Source organism: Mastigoproctus giganteus, chromosome 14 (genome assembly GCF_048544385.1).
Source record: "Mastigoproctus giganteus isolate SK-2022 chromosome 14, ASM4854438v1, whole genome shotgun sequence".
Lineage (NCBI taxonomy): Eukaryota > Metazoa > Arthropoda > Arachnida > Uropygi > Thelyphonidae > Mastigoproctus > Mastigoproctus giganteus.
Window position 1 is genome coordinate 51576959 of NC_143588.1, and position 20425 is coordinate 51597383.

The 20425-nt window shown below is 37.0% G+C and overlaps 1 protein-coding gene across 1 annotated transcript in view; it reads right to left on the reverse strand.

Moving 5' to 3' along the window:
* Nucleotides 1–20425, reverse strand: part of tou (bromodomain adjacent to zinc finger domain 2B toutatis) — a 914913-nt gene that overhangs the window by 359894 nt on the left and 534594 nt on the right. Inside the window, 1 exon segment of the mRNA XM_090388865.1 lies at nt 5702–5767. Within this exon segment, the coding sequence (XP_090244991.1) occupies nt 5702–5767 (66 nt within the window).

Consider the following 20425-nt stretch of genomic DNA (forward strand, 5'->3'; position numbering starts at 1 on the left):
AAATTTCTAGAGTCTGAATCAATAAATTAAGAAAGAAAATTTGGAATGAAACAGTAAATATTATGCCTAAACCCAAAGTTATTACATCTCAATTTATATCTACAAATAAGAATTAAATAAGCAATACACAGATATTATTATATATGTATATATATATAAAAAAAAAAAAAAAAATATTTATATATATATATATATATATATATATATATATATATATATTAATATGTATAAGTAACCAATCTTTTACAACATGTAGTTTTTAATACATATTTTATTAAGCATAGCCTAAACTAATACAGTCGATTACGGTTATTCAGAACACATCGGGACTAATGCAATTTGGCCCGATTAAGTGGCTGCCAAAATTATCCGAAGATTCATGTAAATAATTAAAAATACAATACCCCCCCCCCAATTGGTTCGCTGTACAATCAAGTACAATCAAATCACGTTACGATGGAGTCACCATTGTAAAGTACCATTCACAATACGATGTGTAATAAGCGCCGGTCATTGTGATCACATATGTGAATTGAATTTTAATTCAATTAAACAGCGATTCTAATTAACAAAAATAGGAGGAATATTATCCACAGGCTATAAAAGTAAAGATATATTAAGTACAAATTTACTCTTTACTACCTTGCCACTTAAAAAATTAAATGATACATGAAATTCGGAAGAATATATGTGATATACGGAAGAATTAATACATACCGTAATATGTACATATTAACTAAACTAGTTGACATTTCTCTTCACTGCAATTTGTGGGTGGGGGTTAAAATTTAAAACAGTAAAAAGATAAGCAATCAATAACAAAGAAAACGGCACACATAAATTGCAAGTAACACGATACACGCAAGTGAGAACGGAGTAACCAATTACGAAGCTTTAAAAATAGGAATGATGAGAAGATTCTGTCTGAAAATTATTTTTTTTATATGATTGAAGACTCCATGGAAGTGTAAACACATTTTACCATAATAACCCACAGAATTCCAGCTGTCGGTATTATCGCAAATTCAATAAGATTGATTTACTATCAGTTTATGATAGATTTTACTAACACAAAAGCCCAATAAACAGGTGACTGCTAATTGTTTTTCTTGTTTTATGATTGTGACCTCCAGAAATCCGACCGAACTATGTGGTACGGTCGGAGACAATCGTAGGGAAATCTTCAGTGCTACGGTCTACTGCCCCGATTAAAAGGCAATAAGCGAAGTAAACCCTGGCTATTTTCTCGATTGGTTCTGTTTTTTAAGATTTGCCCCAAATAAACGGCTGCCCCGATTAACTGGTGGCCCAAATCACCAGAATCCACTGTATATACAATAGTGTGACGTTTTGGGTATCTTGCTGATACCCATCTTCGGACTATGTTGGTATTATCGCAAATTCAATAAGATCGCGTTTACTATCGGTTTATGATAGATTTCACTAACACAAAAGCCCAATAAACAGGTGACTGCTAATTGTTTTTCTTGTTTTATGGTTGTGACCTCCAGAAATCCGACCGAACTACGTTGTACGGTCGGAGACAATCGTAGGGAAATCTTCAGTGCTGTGGTCGACTGCCCCGATTAAAAGGCATTAAGGCTATTTTCTCGATTGGGTCCTGATTTTTAAGATTTCCCCAAAATCAACGGCTGCCCCAATTAACGGGTGGCCAAAATAACCAGAATCCACTATATATACAATAGTGTGACGTTTTGGGTATCTTGCTGATACCCATCTTTGGACCATGCTGCTGACCACAATCAGACCTGAAAAGAAATGGGCTAATTATACATATTAATTTTTAATGGATAGCAACCATGTAACACCCTTCCCCAACTATATTATAACAAGATTTTAATGAAATTTTTAAGATACCTGTCAGTCTTCACCGCTCACCTTTGGGTATCTATATCAAAATAAGAGAGAGGCATTCGTAGTGATGGGTCGGGAGAATGAGTGCAGTAACACACTTTTTGAGTAACCCAGGGATCAAGCCCCTGGTTGCTAAATACAGCCGTTCTGTCCTGGACAAGTAGGGCAGACTAGGGTCCACTTCTCATTATGGTTCATTTTGAGGTTAGACCTCTAAAACGGTGTTCGCAGCCCCGCCGCTAGTTAGTACACTGGAACGAACCTATTGGTAACTCTTTAGGAGGCTTCCAGATCAGCTAGTGTATAATTTTGCTACCTCTACTCTGCCAGATAGCAACTGGAGGGAGTCTGAGTAATCTTTATGCGGGGGGGGGGGGGGGGTCATTGTCAAAGGCCACGTTATTTCAAGGATCTGGATATATTCTTACCATGTGTAAGTTGTATCCAAAAATTTCATTACTTAATACAGCCTGACCCTCCTATTTTTCTCACTATTGAAAACATCATGAATTGTCAAACATAGAGTAAGCTTACCTGCAAAAAGATCTAAACCTTCCAAACACTTCCTAGTTCATTTCACAAATATGTGGTCTAAATTCTAATCTCAACAATGTTCATTTCCACTTGCAGTCTGCCAAACCCCATGTACCTTTTCTGACAGAATCTCAGATATCGATTGATTCAACTACTGCTCATCTCAGTTGCCCAAATTATTTGCTATATGATTCCGTTCACCTCAAAGGTGGTACTTGTGCATACGTCCGTTCCGATATTCCCTCTCAGAGACTTGGTAATTTGGAATCTCCTCTGGCTTAGAATCTCTCTACCTCTGTGTCAAATTCATCTGTTGTCTCTACCTTTCTCCCAAATCCACTAATCACTTGGAGCTCTTCGACTTCCTCTCTTTGCAACTTGATTTTCTCCAGTCCAACTTTCCTAACAGTGAACTGAATTTCCTTGGTGATTTTAATGTTCACAACTCCAGCTGGCTACCATTTTCTATTCACACCGACTGAGCTAGTCGAAATGCTGAGGCTTTTGCAATTACTAATGACCTTGAACGGATTGTTCATTTCCCTACACGTATACCGGACAATCCTAACCATACAGCCAACATGCTTGATCTTTTTCTCACAAACAACCCTTCTAAGTATGCGGTCGAAGTGACTGGTCCTTGAGGCACCTAAGATCACAACTTGGTGATTGTCTCTTCTCCAATGGAGCCTCTATCTCATGGCTATTCCCAACCTCGTCTTGTATGGCATTACAAGAATGCAAAATGGGATGACCTGCGAGATTTCTTTTCTTCTTTTCCTTGGTCAAACTACTGCTTCAAAACGTGATGTCAATGTTTGCTCAAATCATGTCAGTGAAATCTTGTAGGAATGGAATCCTTTATCCCACACTCCACTTTAAAATCTCGTCCTTTATCTAAACTTTGGTTTTCCAATAAATGTGCTAAGGCCGTTCAGGAGAAGAATGTTGCATATCATAACTGGCTTGTTTCCAATCCTTCAGTTTCATTTTCTGCCTACACCTTGCACTGTACTATGGCCAATACTATTACGTCTTTGTTAACAGCAAATATTATTATATTATTGTGATACACTTAAATAGGAGTACAAAAATATTTCCTAATGGTATCATGGCAATGTTAAGAGGGTCAGAAAATAACTTGGGGGGGGGGTACAGAGACTAACACATTAGGTTAGGTTAGGCAGCAGCTAGCAGAAGCAAAAGTGATTCTTGCAATCACTTATTTTACAAAATAATAATGTTTTCTAAATCATCACAAAGATACAATAAACAAATGACAAAATGTTGTGAATAGTTATCTTTTCTGTTCTTTCTTTCTTTTTTTTTTTTTTTTTTTGACTTGAACAGAATTATAATAATGACATTTCAAGTTTGCAGATGATACAAAGGTTGGCAGCGTGGTTAATGGCAGTAATGGCAGTGTACTACCAACAGTATCTAAAAAAGTTGGGAAGATTGGCCGAGAAGTGGCAAGTGAAATTTAAAAAAAAAATTGACAAATGCAAAGTACTGCATATGGGTAGAAGTAACCCCAGAGAAATGTACCAACTGTGTAATACTACACTTAGGATGGTAGAGAATGAAAAAGACCCGGGAGTAATTGTACAGTCAGATATGAATTTTTCTGAGAAGTGCAGACAGGCTTCCAGAGCAGATCATGGGGTATTGTAAATGATAAACAGGAAATTTGCTAGTAGGGAAAAGGAGGTGATTATCGCTTGTGTAAGGCAATGGTCAGGACACACCTTGAGTGCTGCGTACAGGTCTGGAGGCTCCATTTTACGAAGGATGTAGAGTTGCTTCAGCAAGTAGAGAGAAGGGCAACAAGCTTGATTAGGGGAAAGAAGGGATTCTCTTTAAAGGCTTAAGTTCTGTAAATTGCAACAGCTGAAGGCTAGGCACCTGCAAGGTGATCTGATTGGGTGGAGCACACTGAATTCTTATGAGATTCTTCCTCTTGCTCAAATTACAAACCCTAGAGGGGCATATAAATTGAAACTGAGGAAAGAGTTGTAGATGTGCAGAAATTTTCCTTTAGCCAGAAAGGGTTGTTGATTGCTGGAACAAACTTCCATCTGTTGTTGTGGAAGTTGATAGCTTAAATAAATTCAAGGAGGAACTGGACAAATGTTTAGAGGGAATGGATGTGTGAAATCGGTGTGTTTTTTGGCTGATGCTACATAAGCTTGCTTTCTTGCAACATATGCCTCTATGAGAACCTAATAAACATCATAACATTTATTGTAATGTTATGTTGTTTATTAAATGTAAATGTACACAAACTTTTTGAATAGTAATAGCAAGCAAAAAATTATTTAACACCAATCTTGTCATGTTAGAATTTTATTAGATTCCTTTATATCAAAATTGTTATTTTCCTCATGTTGACTAAATTAACATGTCAACTGTCTACTCTTGAATATCTACCACAGGGAAACTAAAAGACTATTAATGTTTTTAACGAGAATTACAAAAATTCTGCACAATATTTATAATGGTATATGATTAAAAATTTCTTGTTTAATTGATAATGATATGAACTTCTACAGATAATAAAACCCATTTAAATCGAATCATACATTTGCTTCCTTGAAGTTCATTTGAATTAACCAGATTTTGATGTATATTACTATACACTGCGGACAGTACAAATGTGAAAAACAGAATAAATGAAAAGGCGATAGGAGGCGCCCTGTCCTTTTACACAAAAGGAATTGACGTAATAGAATTGAAAACTATCATAATTTGTTATACTTCTCAGTAAACATGGAATATGATAAGGAAGATATCACTAGTCTGCTTTAGATGGCATAGAAGAGATATTGAGATATATTTTTTTAACGTGTTTTCAGAAATTTCGTTCGGTTTTTTGTGGCTCAGAATTAATTATGTTTCTACTACAGTGAAACAGAGTAGTAGTTGGTTCAACTCTGTTAATTTTATTTGTGAGTAATGTGTGTAATGAAGCCTCTGTATCACCATATTTGGTGATCATAGCAAAGGCAACAAAGACTTATTATAATGTGAATTATGCACTTATATAGTTTTAGCAAAATACAAATGCATATTTCTAAGACAAATAATGTAAACTTGGCATAATATATACATACCATGCCCCATCTTTAGGCCACATAACTTTATAAAAAAAAATATATATATATATATATATTAGGAACTACCACAGATGATCTGACAGAACTCACTAACATACAACATTTTCCCAATGATACAATAGTTAATTCATGTGTAATAAGAACTGATAAGAAAAAAAAAAATTTTTTTAAATTACCTCTTGTTTTTTTCTTGCTTCCAATGCTCTAACAAGCATCATGTGTTGTCTACGCCTTTCCCTTTCCTATGCAAAAATTAATAAAAAACAAATGTATTATAATAGCAAAATAACAATTAAAAGCTTTGATAATTACACAACATACTTCAATAAAAATCTGCAAGTAAGGTTCAGTAGAATAAATTAGGAAACTACACAATATTAACTGTTTGATTGATATCAGTCTTACCAACGCATCGGCAACAGTGTGTCATATTTAAAGCAGGAAGATACAGAAGTAAGCAACACACAAAGATTTCCATACAATGCTGATGTTCACCCCCCCCCCACACACACACCCCCCAATCTCGTGCCTCATCCTTGTTTGAGAAATGCACATAAACACTATTCGTATCTATCTACTGTTTATGGAGGGCACTGATGTGTGAGAACTCTCCACTCTGTGATCACCAGTGAGGCATGAACTTGGCTGAAGTTTTCGTATTCCCAACTCTTATATTAAAATTGATTTACATCTCCCATAAGAAATACCAATTACACTAGCAACTATGCTGATATTTTAAACATTGATTAGACCACAAACACAAATGAATGAATCATTGTTTTTGAAGTTGAAAGACAGCCAGAGTGAGGATCATTTCAATGGATGAGAAATCTTTTTTAAATTTTGCAAACCACTGAAACACCTACACTTTATGTGCAATTCTCAGACAAGCAAGTATAACTTACTCCTGCCTGTTTACTCTGAAGTTAGACAGCCATGGTTGAAGAACTGGTTTAATAGGAAGAATGTAGAGTTACTAGAATGAGTATAGAAAACAGCAACAAGACTGGTGAAAGGAACAAAGGAGTTCTCTTACCAGGAGAGACTTAAATTCTGCCAGCTGCAGCATCTGGAGACTAGGCACCTGTGAGGTGATCTGATTGAGGTGTACAAGGTCTTGAATGGTTTGAGCAGGCTAACAGTAGGTTCAACAGTAAACACATTACTGTTGAACCTCTAATGCAGAAATAAAGCTAAAGTAACTACAGAAGTGCCTACTTACACTTTTTGCCCGATGACAAGGAGCAGAGTCGCCTGAAAGATGCAGTTACTTGGCAGGTTGAAATGGTCTCTAATGGTCAGCAGCAATTTGTCTTCAAATGTAGCTAGTTATCCATTGGCATTTACGGAACCTTTTATAAACTGCAGGCGACCTACTCCACGATACGAAATGCATCCCATATCATTTGGCTGGTGGGGAATTTCACTGTAGACACCATACAGTCTGAATGATATCCTTCACCACGTCTATGGCAAATCGTTTGTCTCCCATCAGAACCATGCAGGTTGAATTTCTTCTCATCTGAGGGAAAACTGACTTCCACTGCTCGGGGGTCCATTTGACATGCTCCTTACACCAAAATAATTTGGCCCTTTTCATTTTTTGTGTGAGGACAGCCACCTTCTTAGGATGACGAGCTAAAAGTCCATTTTTGAAGAGGCATCTTCTGACTGTTACTGCACTTACTACCACTCCTGTATGTTCTTCCCATTCTCTTTTCAGCTCAGACAAAGAAGCTTTACGGTTTTTAAGGCATAAGTGCTTCAAAACGCAGTCCTGTTTTGGGGTAGAGACTCGGTTGCATCCGGTTCCTTTTTTCCTATCAGCAGAACCAGTATTCTTGAGTTTGAAAAGAATATACTCACTGTTGACTGGCTACAAGACACTCTATAAGCAAATTTGATGAGAAGAACATCCTTCCTCACGTAAAGAAACAATAGCATTCATTCTTTGTGGTGTCAACTGCACGTAACTCACCATCCTCACACAAGCAAGGTATGACTGCAACTCTTAAAGAGCGTGCTGATATAGCTGAAAGTAACAGCTGATGCAACATTACGTCATCACATACCCTTGCCAATCTTATCTGATGCAATCTGTAAGAAATATCGTCATATACTTCCGTTGTTTAGACTACAATTAGAATTAAGTGGTGATGCATTTTCCTTGACTACCAGTATATATCACATTTTTCATCACTAAATGCTCTTTTTTTTTAATAGATTTGTCAGAGGTTGCCTGTTCCATCAACCTACTTGAACATTTACCCAAAGACTGCAAACTTATACATATGCTTCACCCCCCCCACCTTCCTGGTATGCATTAACTCAAAATGCTTTAATTTGTCTTTAAAGTTCATGCATACGTTTACTTTGAAAGATAAAATAATTCACCAAATGTCTAATGAAGGCATGCAGTCCTGGTGTCAGCCCACAACTTAGATAGGCAGGAGAGTCAATTTTTCTTCTTTTATGAAAACTTCAAACACAAGGTATCAGAACCTTGAGCACTCAGTACCATGCATGAGTTGAAGTTGAGAAGAGAGAGGGAGAGAACATATTTTTAGCATTAGTCTTGAATTTCTGTAGTTTTCAGAAAGAAGAAAAAAAAAAAAAAAAGAAGTAGAAGGGGCAGATAGAGAAGAGAAAGTTAGTTCTGTGAGTTTGATGGTGGACATGAATGGATGCTGACTGCATGTGACACAAGACTGAACTAGCTTAAAAGAAAGTGGAAGAATTATAGATAATACCAAGTGAGAAGAAAAGTGCCCATGGAAGTATACACAGAAAAACTGAACATCTGCGAGACAAAGACTGCAGAGACAATGTAGAGGGGTCATGAATTACCATGGCTCTGCTGTTTTGAAAGCTTAAGAGGGGATTTGGGACACCACTTGGGTGATGTCCCAAATCCCCTCTTAAGCTTTTTATTTTTAAAACAGTTTTGCGGATTTGGGACACCACTTGGGTGGTGTCCCAAATCCGCAAAACTGTTTAAAAAATTTCTAGTCAGCAGGAGAAAGACATGAATACACAAAGTTGTTGGATTAGTTGGTGCATCAGCAACTGAGGCTAGAATGCAAAAGGGAAAGATGGCAAGTGACAACTGATCCTTAGGAAACACCAGCATTATTAAAGAACTCAAAAGACAGAGTACTGTGTACTATCACCAGGTACACCAGTACTGAGAGCCACATAAATTCAAGGAGGCACTGGACAAACTTTTAGAGGGAATGGATGTGTGAAAATTTTTTTTGGCACAATCAAATTATAACATTCCATAAAATCACAGAGAATGTATTAGAGGCAATCAGTAGACAGGAAGAGAAATATGCTGTGAAATAATAACATTTTTGGATATGGTGCACACCCACCACAAGTATATCCCAGCTCATGCAAGTGACAAACCCACAAGTTCCATTCAATATCTGGGAAGTTAAAATCCCCCATTATAAGGCAGTCTGATTGACTGGCCCTCTATTTCTCTGTACAATTGTTCGTTGTATTCATTAGGCCTATAACACTTCTGTAATCTAACAGAAGCTTTTTATAATAGAATGATTACCTCTTTGATCCTACTATCGAAATTCCTGTACATCATAGATCACACCACATTAAAAGTATACAAGCGGCCTGTCTACGCTTAGAACTTCAAATCGCATTCAAATCGCATTACGCAATTGCTGCCAAGTCCTTTACCTTGTCAACAGCCTTAAACCTTGGATTTATTGTTACCAGAACTTTACACTTAAGACTACTCTACTTCAGCTGTCATATTTTATGCAAAGTAAATAACTTTTTTAGATCTTCCAGCATATCTTGCAGCAGCAGCATATCTTTTACTATAATTTTCCATCCTCTAAGTTGACAACCTTTTTTTGAGTGAAGAGCCATTTCTGATCTAATTAAAAAAAAAAAAGAGAGAGCCACACTTCAGCTCAAACTGGGGGGAGGGATGGGGGAGTTTTTTAAATAATGGAATAGAGTGGGAAAGTGTTTTACTAAAAAAAAAAAAAATACATATTTTGAAATATTTATTAATAGTATTTCTAATTAATATAACTTTTGCTGCTGAACTCCTTGAGCGAGTCTCTCAACATCAGTGTAGTATGCCGTAATTTTTATCTTTAAGCATGAGAGACTCGCATTGTTCACACGGTTTCTTGGTTTATTTTTAATATAGCTCATGTTCAAAAATATTTGCCTGCTGAAATTCATCGAACCACAAACTGAGAGAAGTCCAAAAGCAAATATTTTCAAATTTATATACATCTTTGGTAAGCTACACCATGCATCGAACACAATTTGGGCTTGCTTTTTCAACTCATCTATCGGCATCCATTTATATAGAATTGCCAGGGCAGCCTTTTGCCTCTCCAAATCTTCAGTTTCAGTTTTAAGGCATTTTAGTCTTGCACTCCACATGACCTTGATTTTTAAGTCTTCTAACTCCATTTCAAACTTTACTTCATGTGTGCTAAAAGTTAAAGGGCCACAGGTTGTCAACCCCTGCTCTAAGCCATTGTACAACTACTAAACTTTGATATAAAGTTTGTTTATTCTATCTTCCTTATTGCTATTTAAAAAAAATAAGAAACAACAAGAGATTCAGTATGGATTGTGCAGAATTAAACTCAGTTCCCTCCACTCAGAAAATTGGCTATTTATAAGCAATGCAGGGGCTCACATCTGGTGAATATGGGCTTGGCACACCCAGGGTCCTCAGTTTTAGAAAGCAGTGAAGATAGGACATTTATTTTGCCAATTATACATATGAACTTTGTCTGTAGGGAAAGGGTGTCATTATCCCATTGTATAAAACAATAGATATGGCACATCTCCAGTACTGCATTCAGTTCTGGATGCCTGGTTTTAAGAAAGATGTGATAGGTGCAGAGAAGATTAATTAAGATTCACCAAGGACACACAAAGAGGACTTTTATCACAAAAGACTTCATTCTTTCATGATAAGGGAATCTTTTTAAAAGTTCTACAATTGCAGTGAGAGGGTTTGTGGACAAGTGCTCAAGGTGTGGGAACAATATTCCATGGTAAGAATATTAATGTTTGTACAGAGTAAGCTGTTTGGAAATGAAGCACCAGCAAAAAGATCAGCATGCTTATTCTTTCTTGAACAATAGACATAAGGGGAAAAAAACAAATTGAAAAAGGAAGGCTGCAGGGCAGATGTAGAAAATTTTGCTTTCAGCTAGAGATTATTGGATTTCTGCAACAAACAACCACCCGGTGATGGCAATTTAAATTAAGAAAGAATTAGACATATAAGAGGGTATACAAAAGAGACGAATAGTGTTTTTTTTTTTTTTTTTTTTAAGCTCAAATGATGCTGTATCAGCTCACTTCCTTGCGTCAATTGCTGTTATTCATAATAATATCTTCTTATTTGGCATAAAAAGTTTAGTAGCCTCTATGATTCCTTTCCTGAATGCTTTGCATGTAGAATTCACTGTTGGTAACATCATCAGTTAGACTCACTGACAAATATTTAAATACAGTGTAAGATCTTTATAATCAACCTGACTGCCCTCTTCTGAATGGAATTACATAGGTGTTTTCTGGGTCACTGCTCCAGATGGGTAAACAACAATCCACCAATACTGAAATCCACCCTTCCATGGTAGGGTGGATTTAAGGTTTGTACAGTCATTTATTTAGAAGAATTGTTACAGTCAGAGTGAAAAAGAAAACCCGTTTTTTTTTTTTTTTTTTTGTTTTTGTTTTTTTTTTTTTGATGCAGAAAAAGCAATATTGTGATGTCCTTATACCAAGCGAGATTAGCAGAAAAGACTATCACTAATCAAGATATGTGATCTTGTCTAGAAATCTAAGTGCCTTCAAAGCAAATATGAACAGATTCTTTTTGGAAGAAAAAAGACAGGACCGAGTTTTGCAAGGATTGTGTTAAGAGTCAAAAGTTAAGCAACTTTTCTTTGCCCACTTTGAGAATTACCGGAAGATTGGCATTTAAGGAATTGCTAGTGGTTATCGGGTAACTAATAGCTCTATTTGCAGGAAAAGTTCTCAAACTGGAAGGTGCAGTGTAGTATGTTATCATCAGCAAAACTATACATAGATTTCCCAGTCAAAGAAAGATTATTAAAATACAAGAGGAAAAGAGTGGGAGAAAGTGCTGAACCATGGAAAACATCTGCATTGGTGTAGAAGAAAGAGTGATACCATCACCCACAGTGAGCAGTCAGAGAGAAACCTAGTTTTGAAAAATCAGTCAACAACTGATGGAAGCCATAGAAATGTAAAGAGCAACTGCTTGAGTTTTGAATTTTCCCATCAAATTCATCCAAAGATGAGCAACTTAATACAATGTATGACCAGTGGATCAACAGTGATGAAATCCATACTGGTGATCATTAATCAGATGCAAGGTTTCAAGATAGTTTAAGAGTCGATGAACTTCCCCATTACCTTAGAAAGAGTAAAGGAGTAATAACTGGGAGAAAGGGATTTGTCGCTACTTTAGGGAATCAAGTCGACTATCAGAAACTGGAGCTTTCTAAAAATAACAAATTGTCTGGAATTCTTCTAATTTTTTTTGTCAAATGATCAGGTGAGGCATCAAATAGTGTGTTGGATATAAGATGTTGTTTACAAAGACTTGAGGTTGTTTGCCAAGACCCTCAAGAGCTGCAGAGGTTACAGCCTGTGGTCTTTTAGTTTTCCAAACTACAATCATAAATGAAATAAAATTCCTCAGTTTCCTCTCACTTTCTTTTATTTAACCCAACTTCAACACAATATCTCTTGGGATGTGTTGTTACTTTCGACTAGCCTTTTAGTTGTAGAGCATTTGGAAAACCAAGGAATCCCCGTTATTGGCCATTACTTCGGGAAGTAGTAGGCCAGGAGAGTAGACAAGTGGCTGTATGAGTACCATTGCAGGGGAAAGCCATGGACATCATCTGAACAAACCAGTAAGGAACCCAGACATGGGGGGGGGGAATAGACAAAGAGCAGGAAATTGAAGGGAGGAAGAGGTAAAAGCAGGAAAGGGAAAAGAAATATTTTAAATGGAGCATGGGGGAGGGGTGACAATGAGTTTGGGACAAAAGGAGAAGGTGCAAGAGATGGACAATAGGAAGATTTCAACCTGGAAATAATAAGAACAAGAGGAAAGAGGGACATCCCCTGCAGCGACAACTCACCTTGTGCTGGTGAGGGGAATTGTTAAGAGGCACACACCAAATTAAGATTGTAGGGCCCATGACAGATTTGGGAGAGAGAGAGAGAATGGGCAGGGCCTTGGGAAGTGGGGGATGAATGTCATAGGGCCAGAGTGCCCTACAGGGGAGGATTTGCCCTGTTTCTTGTGGTAAGTGACATTCCTACGCTGGCCAGACAAGGTGGAAATAGCATCAGTATCCCATAGCATGCTGCCTAAGAAAAGGAATCAATGTTGCATCAGCACAGGAGGGCTTCCAAACATGGTTGCTTCCCACCCCCACATAAGAGTCAACAGGAGTAATGTGCTTACATGAGTACATAACATACATTTCCAAACCTGACCCTCAAATGAGCAAACAGGATGTGTCAAGATTATTTTTACTTTTATTTATTTAATCATCTATTGTGACATATTCCATACTCAGGGTGCACAGAACAATAACTTCACCCAGCATTTACCCATCTTCCACACAGGCAACACCCTGAATATGGACAGTGCCCACACGTGTGTTAACTCCCCCCCCCCCCCCCCAACGGCCAACTCATCCATAATACATTTAAATGGCTTGGCCTGCAAATGCACTTTTTTTTTTTACGTATAATTATAAGCACACAAAATCACCCTTACGGGACATCCACCCTTGTTCTCATTTACAGAACATATGCTAACCCGCAAGGCATGCACCAACCACACTCACACAAACATAACACAGGCCCGTATAAGCCAAGTTCAGAACGTTAGGTACAGGAATTAAATGTGCTGACCACGGGGATTACCAGTGGCACACAGCTTGTCAATCCCAGGGAATGAAGAATCATTGTCATGACTACCCTAGAGTTTTGTCATGTGCCTACTGGTTTTACTGCTTTGGAAGTGGATTTGGTTGTAGGGAGTCCATGTGAAAATGGACCTAAAACAATTTCACATGGCTTCAAATATGATTTTTGGTATTTTATAAATTCTTTATAATAAGCTTTCTCTGCAATGAAGAGATGTTCCTGATTGCATGGACGTAGGCCTATCCAAGAAATCAGCAGATTGCTCTCATTGTTATAAATTGGACACTCATATCACAAGTGGCACAATTTTCTAGGGCACCATAGGTGAAGTCAAGGTCTTGTTCTAGCCCTGTTAATGAAATTTGGCAGAGTATGGGCACTACACTTTGATCTTAGCCAAAAGGCAGAGTATGGGCAGTAAGATAATAAACTAGATGATTCAAATGGCACTACGCCTCTTAGAGAATTAACAGGATTGTTCAAGTGAATTATGCAGACACCAGCCTGCTAAGAGCAACAGATGAATTTGACATATTTTTAGAGCTATAACCTCAAAAATAAGGAATACTGGACCTCACCACTATGTACATCATACCTTCAAAACACACAATTCATTAGCATTAGTAGAGGCAAATCATGCAAAAAAGCAAGCTTACACAGCATCTTTATACAGCTTAGATAATAATAAAAAATAAATAAATAAACAAATAAAAAAATCCCATTTCCAACATCCATTTGCTTTAAAAATTTGTCCAGTTCTTCCTTGAATTTATTTAAACTATCAACTTCCACAATGGCAGAGGGAAGTTTGTTCTAGCAATCAGCTATCCGCTGGCTAAAGGCAAATTTCCGCACATCTATTCTATAACGGCCTTTTCTCCATTTGAATTTATGTCCTCTTCAGGTTTGTAATCTGAGCAAGAGGAAGAATCTCATCAGCACTGAGCCTGCTCAACCCATTCAAGGCCTTATACACCCCGATCAGATCACATTGCAGGGAGGGGGGCCTCCGTAGCCAGGTGGGCAGGAGCGGCAGTGTGTAGCACACACTTCTTGATTAGACCGGGGCTCGAGCCTGTGACCACCAAATACGGAGGATGCAGAAAGGTCAGGGAATGACCACCGCATATCAGTGGAGCATTATGGCCTTAGTTGCTAATGCTCCTAAAAACCAAAAAAACAACACCAACAACCTTGCAGGCACCTAATCTCCAGACACTGAAATTTGCAGAACTTAAGCCTTTCTTGCTAACAGGACCCCATTCTTCCCCCTCACAACAATCTTGTTGTCCTTCTTTATACTCAATTCTAGTAACTCTATACCCCTTCCTAAAGTGAAGCGTCCAGACCTCTATGCAGTACTCAAAGTGTGGCTGACCATTGCCTTATACAAGGGATAATCACTTCCTTTTCCTTACTAGCAAAGTTCCTGTATATCATTGCCAAGAACCCATGACCTGCTCAGGTAGCCTGTCATTGGGTATCCCTTCTCCATACTAATGTTTTATAAGAGATATGTTATTGAAAATCTTAAAAACTATATGGTAGCCACCTTGTTTCACAATGGTGGATAAGGCATTTGAGAACCCTTAACATGGGACTACATGTAAAATACATTTAGTTTAAATGAGATGTAAAAAGAGTGATCATATCAGGGTGAGGGAACAAATAGACATGATTGTCACAAAAGAGAGCAGACAGAAAGAAAAAAAAAAAAAAAAAGGACCTTTTTCATGAAACATCCAACTATTAATGGATAATGAGATAATAACGTGAAATCTATTATAGTTTGGTGATGATCTGAAGGAGGTTGCAGCATTAACAAAAATGTTCTGAAAATAACAGCTAACTTGCTACTGGTGGGGGGGGGGGGGGGGTTAGTTTCAGAGAAGGGGGACTTATGTGCATTTAAGGCTTAGCTGCCTCTTTCTCACTTTCCCATTCTTCACTTTTCTGTTAGAGTACCGGCTAATCCTGGCACTCATTTAATACTGTGCATCTTTCATTGCCAAGGGAATAATGAAATAATCAGCTGTGAAATTCATATGTAGTTGAAGAAACACATTCAGAAAGGTACAAAGAGTTTCAGCAATCATGAGACTGCACTTGAAATACAGTATTCATAGAAGAGAATAGTTTTCTTGTATGGACATTACTATACATTCAGGAATACCAGTCGAAACTCATTAATACAAAGGTCAAGGAGCCTAAATTTTCACATTTTGTAATAACGAGGTCACCCAAAAGTCGAGTTTTATTTATTTATTATTTTTTTCTGGTACTTACTATATATCTAAAAATAATAATAAAAATAAAATAATAAAAACAAAAGCTTTGTCTAACAATACAGTAATAGGAATAACACATTTTTTTTAAAGATTTTACTCTATATGTGCTTTGCTCTCATAAACAAAGAGAAAAGTATATAAAAGGAGACATACAAACCATTAACTTTTAAAAAAATCAATCATATTTAAAGATAGAATCCATTGTTGTTTGCACCGTTTTTGTCCTTTATGCAGTTTTAATTAAAGCACAGACATTATCAAATGCAAAAGTTGTTTCTTTATCAACGTGACCGCAGGTCAACTCATTCTCTATTATGCTAAATGCATTCTGAGCATTTTGGTTTTTCAGTATTTTAGCTAAAATGGGTAAAGGGATGTATTCCATTGCAATGTCCATTTTACTCTGTTCCATCCTATCAACCTCTTATATAATTTTCTTTGCTTTTGCTGCCACTGGTAACAAAAACATCATTGTTTTTGCTTGGTGCTCAGTAGCTGTTCTGATGTTGGCATTGCTGTGGTCGCAATTTCATCTTCCACCTTCGCAAACTCTTCAAATTCGCCAACAAGATTCATATGCTCCTTCAAATTACAAATTCCTCAATGTTGCTATCACATTCATCTGCTGGACCATGTTTTTCGATAATATTCTGTACAAAGTCACTCTTTCTGAAGCAGTTGATTATTACACTTGATGCAATACTGTCCCAAGAAATAACAAGATTATGGATAGCATCCAAGACATTCCAGTTTAGCTGCAGATTGTTCCCTCCTTCCATGTTGCAGATCAAGTATCTTATAAGATAGGCTCTATATACTCTCTTGAGGTTATAAATAATGGCCTGATCCAGTAACGCTTTAAAACTAGTGGTACTGGGAGGCAACAACAGCCGTATATTTGTCAACTTAAGTGTCTTGGCAAAATGTGCTGTACAACGGTCTAGAATCATCAAAATGTTAATTTTTTTTATTGCAGCCATTCTTTTGTCCACATTTGATAATGAAGACTAAAAAATTTTGACCATAAGCCAAGCACTTCTATTGGCCTCATAATCATAGAGAAGTTGGTTAACTTCTTTATAACATCTTGGCTAGGAAAACTTACCAATCACAAGCGGGTGTGGTTTTGTACTGCCATCTAAACTCCAAAAAACAGAACAGTGAGTCTATGTTTACTTAATTCTTCACCAGAGCAAGACTATTTTCGAACAGCATATGTTTTGTTTGGCAGCAAATTAAAAAATAAACCTGTTTCGGCAAGATATCCTTTGTCACATATTTTTCAAGAATGGACCATGCAGAACGCAACCAGTCTGTAGCCTTTTCTTTCTTGACTAATCACGACTCGCCGCAAACATTTCACAAACCCAAGTTATTCCTGTCTTTAAATCTTTGGAGCCAAGCCACTGCTGCATTTGAAGTTGCTAATTGAACGTTGCTGAGCCAAATAATTTGCCTTTTATTGCAAAATCGAAATTGATATTGGCAAATTAGATGCAAGCATTTCCTGGTACCACTCGAAAAATTTTGTTCCAAGCTCCTCGTGTTTTGCACCAAGAATTTGTTTCCTGTTTTATTATCACTGCTCCAGAATCACACACTTCAAGTTTCCTCCCCACCCCCCCTTTTTAGTTTTTCAGCATTTTAGCTAGAATAGGTAAAGGAATGTTGTATTCCACTGCAATGTTCATTTTGCTCTGTTCCATCCTATAAGCCTCTTGTATAATTTTCAGTTCAGCTGGTATGTACAATATACATGGAAGGTACAAGGGATGGTGGGGTCATGCTTCTTATCAAAGGCAGCTTGAGCACTAAAAAAGCTTTCCCGGATTCAGACATTCGCATGCCAGTACAGAATCTATATGGTGTAAGATTGTTTGAAGCAAGGGCATAATGAGAGTAGGAGTAATCTACAGGTAAGGTGATTGCAAAGATTATGATGAGAGCCTCTACATGAAAATGGAAATTTTTAAATCAACTAGATAATTGTTATTTGTATAAACATGCCTGGGAACGTACTAGGGAAAAGAATATTCTAGACCTCATCGTCACCCATGAACCATTTGACACAATTGGACACTGACAGTATAGGAACCAGTAGCAAGAAGTGATCACAGAGTTCTATGATGGATGATGAAGTGAGAAGTAGCAGTAGTTAAATGCAAAGGAATGGTTACAATTTCAAAAAAAGGAAATTACAATGCCTTAAGGTACTACATGGCCTTTATTAAATAGGTAGATATCGCACAGAGAGCAAATACAACTGAATTATGGTATAACTTAAAAACATTAATCACAGGAGCCTTGAATGCTTATATACCATTAAAAAAATACTCCACGAGGAAGATTCTAAGTTGAAAGAAAAAGGAAGTTGCCAGATTAATTGAGCAGAAAAAGACAACATGGAAAAGTTACAGAGCAATAAAAAGTAGTGAAGCTTATAATGGCTACAAATTGATCTGTTACAGAGCCACAGAAAAGGTTAGGCACGCAAAGGCAGATTATGAGAAATCGGTGGCAAAGAGAGCAAAGAGTTGGGATCAGGAATGGTTCACATATATAAATGCAATGAAGAGATGGACAAACCAGATCAGACCCTTATGTAATGCACATCAGATAGCATTAGATACTCTAGCTGAAGTTGCAGATGAACTCAACAGTTACTCTGCATTGATATTTACAGAAGAAAAACCCTTCACATCAGTGAGAAATTCTGGGAGTGAAGTTGAAAAAATGTAATTAACGACGTTGAAATTTCACACATTTATTAAATGAAAAAAGGTTCGAGCCTACAGGCCAGTAAAGCTTCTGGGGTTGATAGCATTTACCCTATAATCTTAAGGGAGGCAGCAAGTAAGTGCATCAAACCACTGAGGCTAATTATGACAGAACTGGACTAGAGAGTAATTCCGTTGGATTGGAAAAGTGCCAATGTATCTCCAATACCTAAGGTCAGTTCTAAGAGTGAAGAAGGAAATTACCAGCCAGTCAGTCTGAATTCAGTAGTAGGGAAAATCATGAAGACAACGATCAAGGGTGGAATTCAGGATCAATTAGCTAGAAATGGAATTCTGAAAGACACTCAGAATGGTTTTGTAAAGAGAAAATCATGTTTAACTAATCTGGTTAGCTATTTTCACAGGGTCACTCAAGAGCTGGACTTGGAGAATAATTTCGACACAGTTTATTTGGATTTCAGAAAAGCATTTGACTCAGTCTAACCTGAGCAGTTACTTTATAAGCTGGAGCAGGTTGGAATCACAGGGAAAATCCTTATATGGATAGCTTCAGGGCAGGAGGCTGAAGGTTGTGATAAATGGATATTCCTCAGATTGGGTTGATATAAAAAGTGAGGTTCGCAAGGATCAGTATTAAGACCACTGTTGTTTTCGATTTTCATAAATGACATCAATGAAGGGCATGATGTCAAAATTTGCAGATGGTGTAAAGATTGGTAGAGTAGTTAATGATCACTGCCAAGCACAGCTTCTTCAGAGTGACCTAGATGGATTTCAGGGATGGTCAGAAAAATGGCAGATATGCTTTAATCCAGAGGTCGGTAAACTTTTTTTGGAAAGGGCCGGATCATAAAATTTTAGGCTTGGCGAGCCAGGTAGCAAGCTCAAAGATATTTACATGGGTAATTCTACTCGTAGAGCAACAACAAAAAAAAAAAAAAAAACAGGTTCAAAATCTTTTTATTAGGAAGTGAGATTTTACATAATATTTATACCCATGCTGACACTTACAAAGAAAATGAATAAAATATTTCAATTTATTAATAAACGTATTATAGAACTGGTCAAATTTTGTACTAATGCTTTTTTTTTTTGTAGTTGGCGCATCAGCTTCTGTGGCCATAATGCACCTCCCAAAGTTTTTGCAGTACTTTGATCCAAGCCCGAGGCGGGATTCAAACCCGCGACCTTTCGGTTGCCAGGCAAGCACTTTACTCACCTGGCTAGCCCGGTCGGCTGTACTAATGCGATGAATGTAATTGATTTTTTTCTGAGATAATATTTCATCATACTGGAGTTTGAAGTTAGTACTTCTTATCATTAAAGTTGTTTGCAAATGGTCATCCGTTAATAATGATCTGTATTGCGATTTTACATATTTCATTTTCGAAAATGTCTTTTCACATTGGTAAGTACTCCCAAATACAGATATAAATCCCCATGCATATGATTTTAATTGACCCTATTTATCTTCCGAAAGATATTTATAGAATTGGGTTAGATCCATTTCTTTAAACATAACCTTTAAGCATATCATCATTTTGCAGAGCAATCACTTCCAATTGAAGGTCTGATGGAAGCTCCTCAATTGTACAGCCAAATGGATTTTGAAATATGGAAATGTCTTTTGAACTTGCATCAAGATCCATAAAACGCTGTTGTAACTGTATTTAAGTTCAGAAAATATACTCACTGCGAATTTTTTTTGGGAATGGGGATTTCGCTAATATTCGAAATTTTTTACAGCATGGAAAATGGTCAAACTTGGTTAATGTGATTTGTGTTTCAAACAATGCAAATTTTTGACGTATGACTTTACGATAGAATACGTTTCACATATGAGCACTGTTTTCCCATGTAATTTTAAGTTAAATTCGTTAAGAAATCCCACAAT